This window comes from Rissa tridactyla, chromosome 2 (genome assembly GCF_028500815.1).
Source record: "Rissa tridactyla isolate bRisTri1 chromosome 2, bRisTri1.patW.cur.20221130, whole genome shotgun sequence".
NCBI lineage: Eukaryota > Metazoa > Chordata > Aves > Charadriiformes > Laridae > Rissa > Rissa tridactyla.
This window is the reverse complement of record NC_071467.1, coordinates 158,081,837-158,100,026: the sequence shown is the minus strand read 5'-3', so window position 1 is coordinate 158,100,026 and position 18,190 is coordinate 158,081,837. Positions and strand designations below refer to the sequence as shown.

The window sequence follows — 18,190 nt, the reverse complement described above, 5'->3', positions numbered from 1 at the left end:
ATACATGCTTTCCGTATTTTGATTTGTGTTGTGATATACTGAAGAAGGCAAATATTGACATTTTCTCTCTTTTAAGGTAAATGAAACATCCCATTATTGGAAACCTCTGTTGGCCTGAATGACAAATTACATGATGAGACAGTAGGAAGATGCAAATATTGGAGTTTTAAAAGCATCTAATATTTTCTCAAATTATATTCAGCTGTATTTATCTAGCATTCTGGCATGCTGCTGTATTACTGTTATCAATAAATCTATAAATAGGATGTGAAATGCATGTGAGCTGTCTGTGCATTAATAAAGAGCGTCCCAGCGATAAATTATAGAATAATATATAGTTTAAAATGTAGCAAAAGGAATGCCTTGACAAATCAATGCAACATATTTTGTCACTGAGGGTGAAAGATTCATTATGCATCAGCCTTGAGAAAGCTGGATTTCTGAAGCATGGGTCATCTAGGACATATGATGTAATGACAGAATATGGAAACATGCACAGAAAGACAAAAATAATCTTCTGAATAATAAAACCGTATTAAATTTTCAGGTAAAATACAAGTCCTGTGTAGTACTTCATTGTTCAACAGAGGTCAGGAGTGCAACACCAAAGAATAAAATAATGAGGCCTGACTTCCTATGGATTTGGTCCCCACAGGAGTTTCAAGACTGACCCTTTTTCTGAAAGTGGGACATGTGTCCTGGCTTTCATTTGTGTTTTCTGGTGTCTGCTGAGGTCCAAGATCATCTTGTAGCACTTTCTTCAGCCGAGAAATTCTTTCCTCTACCCAGCCACCTATTTTGATGAAACTTGGGGAAATTCAGTGTTTTGGAGAACTCCAGGCATCTCTCGGACATGACTGAAATGGGCACTAGAGTTCAAGCTGGTGGGAGGACAGGACACAGACACAGACACAAACCCAGCAGGTAGCATAAGCCTAGAGTACAGCAAAGAGACTATAAATAAGACTAACCAATTGGTTTTCCTGCTGACAGCAGCGAACTGCCATGGGACATTTAATTCCCTCTGATCACATAAATGACAGACAAGTTGTCACCTGCTGTGTACGACCGGCCAGGCAGAGCGGGGATGATCCCCTCCCTGTGGCAGGGGCCACCGGTCCTAGCAGCCACATCCCCTCATCCCACATGCGGCTGTGGATGGAAATGCCCCAAGAGAAGTCAGCACGGAGCAGAGGCCATAGACACGGAGGTTGTCCCTGGCATGCTCAGGAAGAGACACCCGAGCTCGGCAGGGTTGGAAAGGGGGATAGGGCAGGTGGAGGAGAGGCCAGGGGTGCTGATGTCCCTCAGATCCTGCAGCCCCGTGAGGCGTTAGTGAGAGCCTCATGGGCATTAGGGCCTTACGACCGCAGCCAGGGCTATGAGGGACGAATTGCTCCAGTCCCTTCTGTAACACGACGGACAAGCCTTACATTGCCTTCAATATGTATTAATTTAAAAAAAAAAAAAAAAGGCGGATCTCGACGGATTTAGCGGCTTTGGTACAGGTTTCAAGTGAACCCCAGCCCGCCGGAGTTGGGCGGGCCTGCGGGGCCGCCCGGCGGCCAGTGCGCGACAGGGGGCGCTGCTGCCCGAAATGGCGGCGGCGGGGCGGAAGGGGAAGGTGGGCTCTTCCCCAAGATGGCGGCGCCCAAGGGCGGCGTGGCCGGGGGAAAGATGAAGCGGCCGGCGGCCGCCCGCGCTCGCCGCGGCGGGAAGCTGGCCAGGCTGCGGCACTCGGTGCAGGAGTTCGTGCAGGCAGCCGGCGACCAGCCGCCGTTGCTCCTGCTGAAAGACGCGGAGAGGCAGAACCGCAGGAGCCGCCGGGACGCAAGGAAAGAGAAGCGCAGGCTCAAGCGGAGCCGCCGCCGCCGCCTCCAACGCGGCGAGCCGGTGGAGGCTCCCGCCGCCCCGGCCAAGCCGGCTCTGGCCAAGCCGGCCCCTGCTAAGGCGGCTCCGGCCAAGCCGACTCCGGCCAAGCCGACTCCTGCCGCGCGGCTCAGAGCCCCGGCCTCGCCCGCCGCCACCGGGAAGCAGCGGCCGGGGCCGGCCTCGCCAACCCGTTTGGCTCCCCCCGCCGCCGTAACCGTCTCGGCGCGGAAGCGGGCCCTACTGGAGGCCAACGAGGAGGAGGAGAAGGAGATCCGGCGCCTGGAGCGGCGGCTGGGGCTGGGCAAGCGCCGCAAGAAGAAGCAGGAGGGGACCGCGTTCGAGAAGGTGCCTCAGAGCTTCCTGCGGGACGGGCTGGGCTATGTGCTGGGCGCCCTGGGCTCCCGGGCCGGCCTCAGCCAGCTCTGCGAGAGCAGCGACGAGGAGGAGGCCCCGGGGCCGCGGGAAAAGGGCCGGCCCGCGCCGGCCGAGGACCCGCCGGGGCTGAGGGAGGAGGAGGAGGAGGATCCAGAAGACGCTTCAGACTCCTCCGACGGGGACGATGTGGAGGGACAGTGCGAGAGTGACAGCTCGTCCCCCGAGGACGGCGGGGGGTCAGAGGCCAGCGAGCCCCCAGGCGAAGACGAGGAGGAAGAAGAGGAGGAGGAGGAGGAGGAGGTAGGGTGTTCGCATCGGATAACACAAACCTGCTTCTCAAGGGACATGCCACAACCTGGATACGAGCACTACTGCTAAGAGCAAAGAGAGCTTATGTTAAAATTACTGTCTGTTGCAAACTGATGTTTCGCTTTTGGATGATCTAGTGGCTGAGGGAGCTGGGGCTGTTCAGCTTGGAGAAATGAAGGCTGAGGGGAGACCTTATCACTCTCTACAACTACCAAAAAGGAGGTTGTAGAGAGGTGGCATCAGTCTCTTCTCCCAAGTAACAGGCGATAGGACAAGAGGAAACAGCCTCAAGTTACGCCAGGGGAGATTTAGACTGGATATTAGTAAAAATTTTTTCACCAAAAGGGTTATCAAACATTGGAACAGGCTGCCTGGGGAAGTGGTGGAATCTCTGTCCCTGGAGGTATTTAAAAGATGGGTAGATGTGGTGCTGAGAGACATGGCTTAGTGGTGGTTTTGGCCGAGTTGGGTTGATGGTTGGACTAGACGATCTTAAAGGTCCCTTCCAACCTGGACAATTCTATGATCCCTGGAGTTCTGCCTGTGCTAGGTCTTGTAGCCTGCATGGCGCAAACTTAAACTGTTAGTATCTCTGCAACTGATAAAGCCTGGATAAAACCAACACCTAAGATGCCACGTTTTAATAACATTAGCTTAAAAAAAACTTCATGTAAAGGGAATAGGCTTTTTGCCGCTGTTGAGTTGGTCATAAGCGGTAACTTGTATGCTTCTTTTCTATGTGAAGTTGTTCCTTTGTCATTGGTTATTAGATGGTAAAATATATACTTAACTAGAAGTTTGGTATATTAATCTTAAATAGAAATTAATATTTGTGTTCAAATATTTAAAATGCTAGTCTCATTTGATATCTTACTTTATTGTTTTCCTGATAAGAGTCATAATCACAGTGCTACAAAGTATGTTCCCCCTCAAGTAAGGAAATCTCAGGAGATACTAGATGACAAGAAAAGAGAAGAATTGGGAAGACTGAAGAAAATGGTGAATGGCCTCATTAATAGGTAATGTAATAAGGAAAGTCGTTAATCTTTCTGGTTCAGTGTGACAGTGCTCATCATTCAAAGAAAAGTGGCAAGGATGTGACTTTTTTTCTTCACAAACTGATTTTAAGTTGGCAATCATGTCTGCTATCCTTAATAATAATTGTCTTTGTTGATATAAATTTTTCAAAGTTGGTCATTATAGAAGTTGAAAAATCTAGAAAATAAATTTAAGATTGGGCAGAATTCCCCAAAGCAGTTGCCTGCAAGTGCTAGGTATAATTCACTGTCAGTTGGAATATGCCGATAAAAAAACGTCATAGTGGGAGTTATAAACACCCCCAAAACCCCATGATTTTCTTTTTTTTTAAATGAAATACAATTAAATTTCTGCAATACTACAACTGAGGAGGAGCAACACTTCATAGCTTAAAGTACTGAAGAACAGAAAAAGTAATTAATAGTGTCACACATTTTAATTTTGGAGTATTTTTAAAATAAGAAATCTATAGGCATTTTATCTATGTTATCTGTAAAATGCAGACTTCTGTAAAATACAGTATGCAGTTTGCTCAGTCGTTTAGGATTTGATTTAACCTTATATGTTAGAAAAATATAAGGTATTTTCATACTCAGTTTCTCCAAAGACTGCGATGTGCCATAGTTACAACTGCTAAGAACAAAGTCTGTTTTCTTAATAAGATTGTTCAGCGTGACAGTAAGCACATTGACAGTGCTTTGTAAATACTGCTGCTAATCTGTTTTTAATATGTAAATACTAAAAAAAAAACCAATAACCCCAGAATTAAACATATGTTGTATTTTTTTTTAGTTTAGTAAACACAGTAAAATACAAAACGTCCCCTCCAGTCATCTTCTCAATGTTTCTTCTTAAGCCGAGCTAGTCTCTCTGAAAAGAATAGAGTAAATTGGGTGAACTGAAAATTGTGGAACCATGTAAAGAGAAGAAAAAGTGAACATTGGATATTGTTTCTCAATAGGTTGAGCGAACCAAATTTGCCCTCCATTAGTGGACAGATGGAAGACCTCTACATGGCCAACAGCAGAAAGGACATGAATGAAACTCTGACAGATATTCTCATGAATGCTTGTGTGACTGCAGTTGCCATGCCTTCAAGATTGATGATGGAGCATGTCCTTTTGGTCAGCATTCTTCATCATAATGTAGGAGTGGAGGTAATTCTTGTGCTTGGGACTAATTTTGTTTAATAATACATATTGTAGAGTGTTTTCCTTGGTATTTTGTTTGAATCGCCTTTTAGTTTTTGATTGTATGTCACTAAAAACCATCTCTAGTTGAATTTCGTCAGTATTTGTAGCTTATTTGCTCAGTGTCCGCAAGTGAAAGGGACCAAGTCTGTTGCTTTATCTGATTAATTTATTTTCTCCATGAGTTACCACTGGTCAGTTATAAAAACCTAATTTTTTTCATCAAAATCTTTCTGCATCCATATAACTGAATTTTTTAAGCTTTGAATTTTCTTCTCTTTAATTACACTAATCCATCACCGTTCTCTTGGCTATATGAGGCTGTTGTTGAACGATGTGTATCCAGATAAGGAAAGCGCTACAGTTACAGAATTCCTTTTACATCAGTGAAAAAAGTCCTTTTTTAAGCCAAATCATGCAAATCATCAGCAGAATTAACTAGGTATATCAATGACTCCAGAATATAAAAAACTTCAAAAAGCATGCCAGATTTTTTGGAGGTTTTTCTTTTGTGTTTTTAAGCCTGATGAATGATTGAGATAAAACATCTCTTGCTTACTGTTAAGAAGAAGCTGAATCTACTGATGTCAACGGGAAGATTTTAGCTAATTTTAGTGAAACGTCTTTCAGGATACTGAGGTGTTTCAGCCCCGTGTTCCCATCAAGTTAAGTTTTCTTTCTGCATCTCAATGCAAAAGATGTATTGATGCAAGTTCTTCAGTTTGTCATGTAGTGACCTGAATGCTGTCTCTGAAAGCATACAAAATATCAGATGGCTGCAATTACAGCAGCTTGCTCCATGCAGCCTTGCCATTAAATTTTTTTTCCTCTTTGCCACTTGAAAGGCAGTTCTCACTGCAAATATAATGTAATATTACACTGCTGTTTTAAGAAGAGAAACATAATCTTTTCAGAAGTTGAAACTTTGCAAAATACCTAGTAATAAGTTTTAAATATAGGTATACTAATAGGTATTAGAAATAGATGATACCCACACTGTCTTCTGTGCTACTGACTCTCTTACGCAGCATCTTTGAATATAAGTATTTAGGTATACTATGAAGCCTCACTATTTTTTCTGTAAAAGTGTAGAATATGCATTACACAAAAGCGTAATGGTACAGCTGCATTTAAGATTAGTTTGAGCGATGCAGAACTTGGGATTCCAATAACTGTGTTTATACATTTATGCAATATGGTCATTGGATAGTTAAAATCTAAGCTGGTCAAGGCCCATAATACAAGTCAGTACTGCTACTGGAACTTCTGGTTTTCACAGCACCATAGTCATTGCGGGAGGGTGTCTTGTTTAGTACCGCTGAGAAATGGCTAAGACTTAATCCTCACTTCAAAATCAGCCTAAGCTCATGCTCAACAACTGTGAAAACTTGGTATGTTGGGGGTTGTTTTACAATTTTATTTTTTATCATCCTGTTAAAGGTTTTGTTCCAGAATGCTGAACTCTGTGATGCATTTTCTTTTTGACATGCAGCTTTTACTGGATGAATGACTAGCAGTAACAGCACGCCAGCCTGGCAGCTGGGAAGGTGCTAATATGTGTTCATTAAAATTATGTAAACAAATTCTGATGTGTGTGTACTGTAAGTTCATAACATTTGCTTTTTTTGCACAGACTTTAAAAGGCAACTGTATGGCATATATGAGGTGTAAATAACATATACTTTAAGAAAATGTCACACCACTTAGATATTTGTATATGTAAATGTAGAACATCCGTATTGGTTGAGAAGAGCAACAATATTTCTTTAAAATTAATAGTGGCAGTGCCCCAAAAATGAATGTTTTACAGATGTCTGTAAAATCTACTTATGGTTAACTGCTGGATTTTCCCCCCTCCCCCCTCTTTTAATGGAACTATTGCCAGGTTGGTGCTCACTTTTTGGAAGCCGTGGTGAAGAAATTTGATGAAATCTGTAAAAGTGACGCTGAAGGGAAAGAATGTGAAAATCTGCTTGCCTTGATTGCTCATCTGTATAACTTCCATGTGGTTCATTCCCTGCTGATCTTTGATATTCTGAAACAGCTTGTTAGCGCTTTCACTGAAAAAGAGATTGAGTTGATTTTGTTTCTTCTGAAAAACGTGGGCTTTTCCTTAAGAAAAGATGATGCGTTGGCTTTGAAGGAACTGATTACTGAAGCCCAGAGGAAAGCAAACACAGCAGAGAAGAAATTCCAGGATCAGACTAGGGTATGTGTGTGTTTTAAAGATTTTCTGTTTATTATGAATAGACTTTAATAAGCTCTTGGACACGTGTTCATTTACCAATGTTTTCTGCTACAGTCTGTTTAAATTGTAAGTTACCATTAGCGTTCAGTTGTTGCATTCAGTTATTTGCATTCTTCTTGTCTGTCTTTCTCCATTAGTTCTTAGGACACAAACACCAAACTGCTTGTAATGGGTGAGACTGGGACAGTTTTTTGTCTTATGCAGTGGACAGTGCTTCTGTTTTGTGATACTTTGTACACTTCAAAAAATGGTTGCTGGGGCATGGTGTTTAGCAGATTAAGCTTTGAATTGAAGGTTCAACACGAACATAATAAGAGTTAAAGTAAACATCCTTCTCTTATTTCCATTCATGTAATCTAAATTTTGGTGTGTATTGCTAGCTGAGCTGCTTATTCTCACAGAATAGTAATTTCAAAGTACTCTCTCTACTAAATAAACGGCACGTAATCTACAGAAATATTTATTTTCCCAATAGGTTCGCTTTATGCTGGAGACTATGTTGGCACTGAGGAATAATGACATGCGTAAGATTCCTGGATATGATCCTGAACCAGTTGAAAGACTCCGCAAATTGCAAAGAACACTGGTGAGAACTTTCTTGACATATGTGGTATAGCTATTCTTAAACCAGACGTAATTATTTGTATTGTACGTCAGCTTGATGGGCTATAGTATTTTTCAGTTTGTTTAACAGTCTTGAAACTCTTGTGGACAAAAATCACTTCTTAGATCATTATCTCCTGTGTCCAAGTTAAGTCAGCAGACAACCAGCCTTCTGCAGAACAGTTTGCGAAGGGACTTAGCCAAAGACTTTGCCTCAGAGTCCTATGCTTGAAAAAGAGATTGTGGGATGTTTAATGATTGTGCAGAAGAAATGAGTCATTATGACAAGTTCTTTTTTCCGTAGATTTTGGATGCAGGCACCTGCTCCTAACTTCACCAAAATTATTTTGGAAGTCTTAATACTTCTGAATACCTGGATATTTCTCTCTTGGGATTTTTTTGGTGGAGAGGGGACAGTTTGTCCAGAACAACCCAGTGTAAAATGCGTGAAAGTAATTGTCTCTCTGGATTGAGAACTAATTCATTTTCACAGGACTTGAATCTGACTTTAGAGTCCATGTATCTCCAACCTGAAAGTCACACTGCTTGTCTACAACACCTAGAGCATTTTATTTTTCAGAAATTTGTAAGTGCAGGATAAGCACATCAGTGATAATAGGCCAGGCAACACTTCTAGACTCTGTTGTTGAAAATTCTTATTTTGTTCAAAGAGTTTAAGCTTTTTGTAGTTTTAATTGTACAAAACTTAAGGCAGTTTGTCATGTCATTTTGTTCGATCGCAAGTATTTGAAAGGAAAATCATGACCAGATTATAAAGGCTGCAACTAATTTTGAATGTCAGCATCAAGTCTGAATTCTAATCAAGTTTTATGATTGGAAGATGGCTACTTTTTAATTTATTATCTCTTTGGTTTTTAAATAAAAAAAAATCAAGAGCTTCTAAATGCAGATTTAAGCAATTTACTGTATTTGAGAAATTAGAGCATATGGGAAACTTGTAAATTCTTTTCCGGTTGCTGACTGAAATTAAAGATTGGGGGGAAACATGTGAGGACTTTTATGGAGAATAAGTTATTTGTTTAAAGTAATTTAAAATAAATAAAGTATTTGATATCTCCCTTTTTGTTGTTTTTTGGTAAAGAAAGCTTCAAATAAAAGATTTTGGGGTTTTTTGTATTTTGTAATTCAAGGTTCGCAGCAGCGGAAAAGAAACTCAACTCCGTGTCTCCCTGGAATCTCTCCTCAGTGCTGATCAGGTTGGTCGCTGGTGGATCGTAGGGTCATCCTGGAGTGGAGCACCAATGATCGATGATACAAACAAGAAGACTCAGCAAAAACTGCATATAGGAAAGGTAAATCCAAGCAGTGCTACTTATAAGTCTAAGTGTGAATTTTTGAATATTCTTCACACAGGTGAATAAGTTCATTTCAGAGCCCACCAAAAAAACCTTCATGGGCTCTTGTAAGACTTAAGATTTTGTACTATAAATTCTGCTCTTACACTTTCCAAAATGTTGTACTCATGCACTTTGTAAGAGCTGTTACTACAAATGTTGTGGTATAGTGTGTTTTTTCTTATCTTATGGAATTGCAGAAGTAACTTGTGTAAGTGGAAGAAGAGTCTTGACCTAAAGCAGGTTTGCTGCTATGAATTCTGGCAGGTAGTGTTGTCTGTCTGTGGGTGGCTTCTTTCTAAGCTGATGCTAAAAGTAGTGTGGTGAGATGGTCATGGTGACTTGCATTAGAGAAGCATGTCTTTAAAATAATTGGCACAATTAAAATACATTAAAATATATTTCCCTAGTTGAAAAAGCTCCTAATGATACTTGTGCCTCTGGAGAAAAGCTCAGGACTTTGGATTGATGCTTCATAGTTTACTGGAGATCTTCATTAATGGTCATCTTAAGGGCTGCGCAGAAGTAGCTTTCTTAAAGCAAGCATAAATACATTAGCATTTAATTATTTTTTTCAGGTGAGTTCAAAGATAATGGAGCTTGCTCGTAAGCAGAGAATGAACACTGATATCAGGAGAAGTATTTTTTGTGTCTTGATGACAAGTGAAGACTTTCTGGATGCTTTTGAAAAGCTTCTCGGGTAAGTACAGACTGGCACGGAAGGCAGCCCAGAGCTAAGAATAGCATGAGCTGGATTGGAAAAATAATATTGCTGGTCTGGGCTTAAGAGCATTTAATTGATAATACAATTAAATAAGTGCATAGCTAGGGATGCACGTAGGGTAAAAGGGTAGGAGAAGGACCAAAATCCTGGTGTAAGGACTAGTAGGGGACAGGCAGAACTGACTGGCAGTCAGAGGAAAGGAGTAGCCTCTGGTATTGTCACTCATGTCTGTAACTGTGATTTACAGCATCTTTTGACTTAAGAAGCCTGTATATTTTTGCACTGAAGATCTGCATCCCAGTCTAGCAGATGGAAGTCTGTTGCAAGCTTGCTTCCTCGCAGAGACAGACTAGAAGCCCCTTCAGAACATCTCTTGGTTTTGTTGCTGGATTTCTGTACAACTGCCACTTCCTTTGCTTCTTGCTGCCTTGTTAAGCAATCTCATAGGTCTCTGTCCATACTTGCATGACCTGGTAGCGTTCTAGCACCTCCGCTTTCCTCTTGCAGGATTTATTAGCTTTGGATTTGCTCCAGGGTCACATTTCATGTTAAGACCAGTTTCCTTACCACTTGGCAAACAGTTCTTCAGAAGAAAATGCCATCAGGGAAAAGCTCAAACTAAGCTTTTCTTTGTGTTTGTCGGAATATTAACTCTAAGTCTACAGTAACTGGGAGGGGAGAGATCACGTCTGAACTTTTCTATTGCAGCCTTGTAATTTAAGGGAATTGTCTTACCAGGATGGCATGCAATTATTTAATTTGCTAACCAAACCAAAACAGACTTTGTAATAAACTCAACTAATATTTGATTAAATGCCACTTCTGCAAAACACAGCTTGGATTTAAGACTGTAATGGAGCCATTCCAATATCTTAATATGGCCTGTTCAATTAAAAGAAATTAGCTGCTGCTGCTGCAGTTCTTGCCAAGACCTGGTAGTTCAATTTGCAAATTGATCCTTGACTCTCATCCATGCTATTTAAATTAGTACACATATCTGTATACAAACAGCCTTGGCAGAAAAACTCTGTCTGCAGATTATCTGGTGTGTGTTGATACTGATTTTTATACAGCGAACTCAGAGAGAGGAATTCTCAAATCTCCCCACATCTGGGAGAGAATAATGGAAAGTACACAGAAGTTTCAGTGAAGGAATTAACTTCAATGTGAACACGCGTTCCAGAGTGTTTGGGAATTTATATTTGTATGTCAGTCTCATGAGCAAGAGCCTGAGGAATACATAAAGGAATATCTTAACTGCACTTGTTGATTGATCTGCTGCTGGATCTCTGGCAGAGTTGAGGTGCAGTTAAGTGGTAATTTAAACCATTTTAAATACATGCTGCTATAGTTCTGCATGTCTTTCTCCTTGCATCAAAAGAAAGTAATTAGTTTGAAGCCACAAGAGCTCCCTGAAGTGGCTCAGCTTGTGATTGCAGAAGTGGCAGTGTAAAGGGAGAACTGGGAACATCACTGGAGACAAAGAGAAGAGAGTGAGACTTGATCTGTTTCATCAGCTGAATGGCCGCACCTCCTTCACAAACAACAAACTCATGCATGTCAGGGAATGAATGCTTCCTAAGTTTGATGAAGAGGCAATTTTTAAGCTATTTTGTAGAGGTGAAGAACTTGAAGAATATTTACATCTCAAAAAATAGAAACTTGTAAACATCTTGGATATCCTGTTGTAGTGGGGTATGTAATTCAGGGTAGAGAGTATGTGACTATCTACTAAAATCATTGAACTGCCTTTTAAAAGGTGGGTTTGAGTATTGCTATCTTTGGTCTAAAGGCAATGATGGTCTTGGACTTCGGCTGATGATAACTAACATACTTAGAGACAGGCTTCTGCTGGTGAGAAATAATGTACTTCAGAGGTAGTTATCCCGTATACAGGGAGAAATTCTTAAGTGATCGAGACACACGAGTCCGTGGGAATACTGTCACTCGTGAATGATTTAATAGGTGAAGTGGTTGCATATTCTTTACCTAAGATTATCAGGTTTATGAAATCTGTACAGGCTTATGGTGAAACTCAGCAGTGAAAGGCAATCCTGACTTTTAAATTTAGATGTTTAGGAATGATAGTCTGGCAAGAGAAAATACTGCTAGGTCTGTGAAGAAGTGAAGGTAAGAACAAAGTTGAACGTCAGAGTGCTGATTTACTTGCTTGCAATGATCTGGCAACACGAATATTTCCTAGATAGGCAAGTCATGATAGAAGTGATGGTGAACAAGGAAAAGGAGGGTGTGTCGAATTAGTGATTGCAATGTAACTTCACAAGTCATCTATTACACAGGTCTCAGCCACCAGACAGACATTTATTTAAAACAAACAAACAAAAACCAGCTTTTGTTGCTCTGTATTAAAATCAGATAGAACTTAGCTGATAAGAGAACAAGCGAATTATATCACAGGCACAGTGCTTATAGTGCTGGTCTCTCTTGGAGAAGCAGACTTCTAAGCTTTCACTGTGCATTAGCAATCAGCCTAGAAATCATCCCAGATTTTCATATTGTAAAACCTTAAATTCTGGGGGGTTTTGGCTGGAAGACAATATTTTTTCTGTTAATCTGGTACGTGTCTGTGGTCAAATGCAATGGCTGATGTCTGGAGGTGTATACAAATGGGGGTATTAGACTCAAGCAATGACAAACTCTACTGTCTGTAAAGTAAGTTCCAGTGGAGTCAAACTTAGTTAGAAAATACTCTTGAGTTACTAACGCCATATGAAACTTGAGCTTGAAGCAATGAAAAGAATTTTGTTTGACGTTTTTCAGATTATAATACGAAGCATTTTTCATTTTAATTGGTTTTAATGCTGCCAAGCATTTGACAGCCCTGGAAGCTAAATCATATTACTCACAGAACAGGTGCATTGCGAGTTAGTTGCCATTCCCTGCCAAAGTGTCTCAGGCCTCTCTTAGGCTGGTCAGCTGTTCAAGTGGGAAAGCTGTTCAGTCCTCGGCCTTCATGCTGAGGCAGCCAACGTAAGTACTCATTGGTAATGTTTTTCTTTAGGCTGCTGCTTTTTTTTATTTAAGGTGGTTTGAAATCATTGACTACATCCTCTTAGGCTACTGTCAAACAATAACGAGTTTCAAGTATTGTGTAGCATGGAGTTGACCTAGAGATGAAGAGATTCATATCACCAAGTAGAAAAAATATCTTAAAATATTTTCTTAGTCCTAGTAAGTACCACAGAAGTGAAGGGCCCTGGAAATGGTTCTCTCGATAGGTTTATACTGTTCCAAAGGCTGGTTTTGCTTCTATGACCATAGGTACAAGTGTGAGATAACCGCAACAGAGTCAGTCCTACAAGAACAGCGTTCTTGTTTTATTATTTAAGCGTTGTATTGGTACACCGTGCAGCAGCGCTTGCTGCAGTACTACTGCTGCGTTCAAAGGCACAAGACTGCATGATGACAGTGCCCTCTCCTCTGTTTTTCTTCCTGGAGAGCTATAAACATGGAGTGGGCCATCTTTCCTTCCTCAGGGGGTAATTATACTTGTATCATTGCACTTCTGCCTGTTAATGGTCTTACTTTTGCAGCCACTCCTTTAACGCTAATAATACTGCAGTATTTCCATCTTGCCATACTGGGATACTGATTTAGCCTGCTGTCTTAAGGGTTTGACTCCATTCAGCGTTTTAAAGACTTTGTAAGAACTTTCTGACAAGTAAAATTTAATGTGATGTTTGGAGGGTATTTTTTTAAGTATCACTCTCTGATGCTGACTGTAGCTCTTACTTTGTGGCAGTAATTTTTTTCCTTACTAAATGGTTCTCATTCTCTTGCTAAATTTTAGGCTTGGACTGAAAGATAAGCAGGAGAGAGAAATTGTTCATGTTATCCTTTACTGCTGCTTACAGGAGAAGACATATAACCCCTTCTATGCATTTTTGGCTGGCAAGTTTTGTGAATGTGACAGACGATTTCAGGTGAAGAAAAATCTGTTTCTACTTTGTCATTATCGTGGTTTGGAAAACAGTTATTAAATGCCTGAAAATTAATGCATGCCTGGTAGGATCTTGGTTTGGAGGAAAAATTCTGCCATTATAGCTATGCATTCGGTAAGGCGTACTCATGGTCAGATCTGAATAGGAAATAAAATAACTACTGCAGAAGCTTTGCTTTTCTCTGTTTTACACATTTTAAAAGAATTGAACAGTCTAATCAAGCATCTGTGTTAATTAACAGAGGGGTCATAAAGAATAGAAGGTCAAAAGGTTTTGTTATGTTGTTACTTATTTAAACAGTCACTTGATTTGTAGGAATTTTTTTTCCGTTGACACCTAGGTGACATTTCAGTTTAGTATTTGGGACAAAATCAAAGACTTAGAAAACCTGTCAGCTGCTGCTGTCTCCAACTTGGTTTCACTGTTGGCTCACTTATTAAGGACAAAATCGTTGCCGCTTTCAGTTCTCAAGGTTGGTGTGTTTTCTTTTCAAAATATGTCTGTGTTTTCCTTATGTTTGCTAGTCCTGTGGAAACTGTATTTTCTCTGTTACCCAGCTGGTACTTCAGCTATTCATGGTCATAAGCTAAGGCAAAACATTTTATAAAATTACTATATTAATCCAATTGATCACAGTACTGCTATAATTTGGGGAAAAGGGAACCTGTGGTGACCCAAGCATACAGAAAGTCTATAGCTCTGTATCTAGAGCAATGGTAAGATTATTTTCTTTAGAGTATCCAGAGTTGGAACTGAGGCCCCTTCATTAACAGGCTTTGTCAGTGGATTTTGTGCTACGCTTTTTAGCTGTGCCAAACTTAAGACTCGGTATATATGGGAGGTCAGTTGGTGTGCTCAAAGCTGTTCATTTAGAAGAGAATTCAGCTGTTTGAAATGCTTGAATTAATCTGATTGTCCCTCTCTCCCTACTAGGTAATCGAATTTAGCGAACTAGATAAACCCAAAGTCCGCTTCTTGCGACAAGTATTAAGCATGCTGTTAATCAAAACAGATCCTGAAGAACTTTGTGACATTTTTGTGAGGTAAGTGATCAGAGAGATCTCCAGGGAACCCTTGGTGAGTAGTAATTAAGATAAGAAGTTTGCTTATTTTGTTTGGAATTATACAGTGCCTCTCCCAAAGATCAGCCATCCAAACCTTAAAAAGTAAGCTCTCCTGGGTGAGTGGGGGGGGAGGCGTATCACTTGTGTGTTAGTGCAGGCTGTGATATAGATACAACTCAGAAGTGTTATACAAAATAAGGCTTCCAGATACTCAATGTATCGCTTCGGTCATAGGATTTTCATGGGCAGAGCTCTGTCATTAACTTGCTTTCCTTATTGCTTTACCAGTTGTGTGCAGTGGGATTCACTCTCCCAGCAGTCTTTGCTAGAAGGTATCTTTAGTGTAAGAAGGAGAAATAAAGAAATACAAATGAGGGAAAGGTTTGGAGGATTTATTTTTTTTAAATTAACATTGTCTGGAAAAATCTTATTTTTGTATATGGCCAGGTTTGCTGCAAAATCTCCATCCTTGGAGATGCTTAGGGCTCTGAGCAGCCGGACCACACCTGGATGTTGGTCCAGCTTTAAACAGGGAATCAGACAAGATGACCTGCCGACATCCTTTCCGACTTAAGTTATTCCGCTATTCCATGATTTTGTGGTATTAAACTTGCAATGTTGCATAAAGCTAGAAAAAATTAGGTAACAATGTTTCAACCGTTAGGCTGCAACACAAGGAAGCTCAAACATGGTGTTTGCCTCATTTTTTGCTGTAATGTAATCATTTGCATGAAGTCTAAGGCTTGAATATTCCATTTTATTGTTGTGGAACAACTGTATGTTGAGTGTGTTTGGGCTGTTTGCCAAACCAACGTAGGCTTGCTGGTAATTTGAAATCCTCTTCAGGAAGGCTCCTTTTATAAATTGGATTTTTTTCTATGTCTCTGTTTGAAGAAGATAAAGAAAATAATTAAACTTCTGAAACAATAGAAGACTAAATACTATTTTTGATCTGTATCTTTACAGGGTATCTGACAACCCCAAACTGGGAATGCTACGGGAAAGCTTGAAACTCTTCCTTACTCACTTCTTACTGAAAAATGCACAAGCTCAAAAAAATCCTGAAGAAGTTAGCTTATTAAAAGAAAGAGTTGAACTAGCAAACAAGGCTTTGCAAGCAAAAGAACCCAAATTGAAGCTATAGTTCTGTTTTTCTAATAAAACATTTAGAAAAACTGAGTCTGTATGAAGATGCAAAGCTTTGTTAGTCTTTCAAACCCAAATAATTGAGAATGAGGAGAGCCATGTTACTCTAAAGGATCTGTTTTTTGACGTAAAGTTACTTTGCCCTATGCACTAGTTACAGGTTTAATTGAAGGTGATACACGGCCTTTTTGAAGAAAGGGAAAATGTATTCTTTTGTCACGTCCCTTTTTAGCATGAGTGCTTCATGTTGCTGGGTAGTATCTGGAGAAGAGCATGAGTTTCTCTTGTATGATACTCCCAGTCAGCAGTAGCGTTCTGTGTTGCATATTCTAACCTTTCATTTAAAACAATAGCATAATACTGACCACTGTTAAAGAAGCCGCCTTAGCCAGAGGCTTTTGGTAACTAATTGTTGTATTTGCCTGAAGAAACAGGCCACTAGATGGCATGAGTACGGGTGAGTCAGTTTTGGAAGAAAACAGCTTTTTTCTTAAAGTGTTGAAGTTACCTTCTAATTCTGTGAATTGTTTACCTGACTGTCGGTCAGGAAAAGATCTTCAGTTGGATGCAAAGCTGTAGTAAAACGACTTGAAGATCTGACTTTGCCCAATTATATTGGGCTTAGAGATCACAGCATAGTTTTATAGCTCTTTTAGCCTGATTTTCGTGACTTTAAAATCGGAGTTGCCTAATCACTTGTGTTAATCAGATTTTTCTAGGCATAAAGAATATCAGTATGAGTCTTTCAGTAGGAGAATACCTTCCTTAAGAATTTGCTCGCATTTTCTGTTCAGATGTTTTAAAAAAAAAAAAAAATCATGTACATTTCTTTCGGTAACACTCAGTGTTAATGGTTTGTTTCTTTTGTCACCTCACCACTACACATTAAACTGAGATTTTTCTAAAGGCCTTGCTGTTTGTATTAGCTTTACTCTAGCTGACTTGCCAGGAAGGGAATGACCTTAAAGTGGGGGAAGAGGATGAAGCACGTTATTGTCTGCAGTATACATCGGCATAATCTACCTGTGCTGGAGCTGCCAGCCCTATTTCTATAACCGGGCTTGCCCTCGGGTGTTCAATAGTCCACTCACTTATGGTGCCTCGTCATTGCATTTGATAACAATTGATCTGTTCAGCTGCTTTGGATCTGTCCCTGTTGGGAAAATTTGTTTCCCATAGGCGTCCTCCAGAAAATTTTCAGTTCTGCAGCAAGAAAGATGGACAACGATTTTTAAAATTCTTTTTATTTTTTTAATCAAAGAGTTGAATGTAGAGTACTCTGCTTGCTCAGTTGTATGAGCAATGTTTTCAGGCGGAGGAGCGCTTCCCCCAGCAGCCAGGGAGCTGTTTTTCTCACCTCTCCTCTTTTGGAGAGGGCAAGTTGTAGGGAACAGGGTGTGCTGGGACCAGAGAGACCCAGTATTAAAATCCCAGGTTACACGAGCATGGTAACAACTAACACCAAAGAGATTACTATCCAAAGAACAAAGCAAGATGCTTTCTTCAGCCTGTTTCATATTGTTGGCAGCTTTTAAGCATACAAAACTGGCCATTTCCCCTCAGTTGTACCTTACTTGCCATAGGCAGAAGAGGAAAAAAATTTAGCTAAAATATTTCTAAAATTCATACCCGTTAAAAAAAGTATGGGCAGCAGAAGAACTGACACTATTTTGATGGATACAAAAGTCACCACTTCAGAGACTGCATGCGAACGGCTCCCTTGCAAACAACAGTGCCGAACCTCCTGTTTTAGTTTTGGAGGCTGGACTCGGGAGAAAATCTGTGCAAGCCCCTAGAAACTGGCTGCTGTGGAATGCACAGGACCTCGGTGAGTAAAAATTGCTCCCCCTAGACTGCAGCAGCCACCTAATTAATTACCTTTTTTTGCAGGAGTTTAGGTAGACCCAGCATTTCAACGTGTTTGTGGTTTAATAATACATAAATGGAAACACATTGCTGTAGCTGGGAGATGGAGGCAACTTTGCTCCTCGAGATAAATCCTGAAACATCTTCCTTAAATTAAATGGGACAGGCTGCCGGTTCCTTGGTCGAGCGCTTTCCTGGGTGACAGAACTGACCACGCTTTGCTGCCCGGGGAAAGACCCATAGTGTTTTATGGGTCTGAATCCATTCACTTGCTGCAGCTGCCTGAGGCGGTGTGATGCAGGTGTTGCTATGCAATTAGAGGAGATGGTTTTAACCTTATACTCTAAAATTACAATTGCGCTTTTTTTTTTTTAAACAGAGACTTGCATTAGCTATTTTTTTATCCCAAACAGCTACTAGGTTTTGTTCAAACTTACA

The 18,190-nt window shown here is 40.6% G+C and overlaps 1 protein-coding gene across 2 annotated transcripts; it reads left to right on the top strand.

Moving 5' to 3' along the window:
• The first annotated feature begins 1,613 nt into the window (after window positions 1-1,613).
• On the top strand, window positions 1,614-16,792 carry NOM1 (nucleolar protein with MIF4G domain 1). Of its 2 annotated transcripts, none has more exons than XM_054192640.1 (11): window positions 1,614-2,538; window positions 3,451-3,575; window positions 4,556-4,751; window positions 6,670-6,993; window positions 7,508-7,618; window positions 8,787-8,948; window positions 9,569-9,690; window positions 13,526-13,658; window positions 14,017-14,148; window positions 14,610-14,719; window positions 15,707-16,792. In XM_054192640.1, the coding sequence occupies exons 1-11, from the start codon at window positions 1,642-1,644 to the stop codon at window positions 15,882-15,884; spliced, it is 2,490 nt and encodes an 829-aa protein (XP_054048615.1). In that variant the 5' UTR covers window positions 1,614-1,641; the 3' UTR covers window positions 15,885-16,792. The 2 variants fall into 2 exon arrangements, with proteins under 2 accessions (XP_054048615.1, XP_054048614.1); XM_054192639.1 differs by having other exon boundaries at window positions 1,614-2,541.
• Window positions 16,793-18,190: the final 1,398 nt, after the last annotated feature.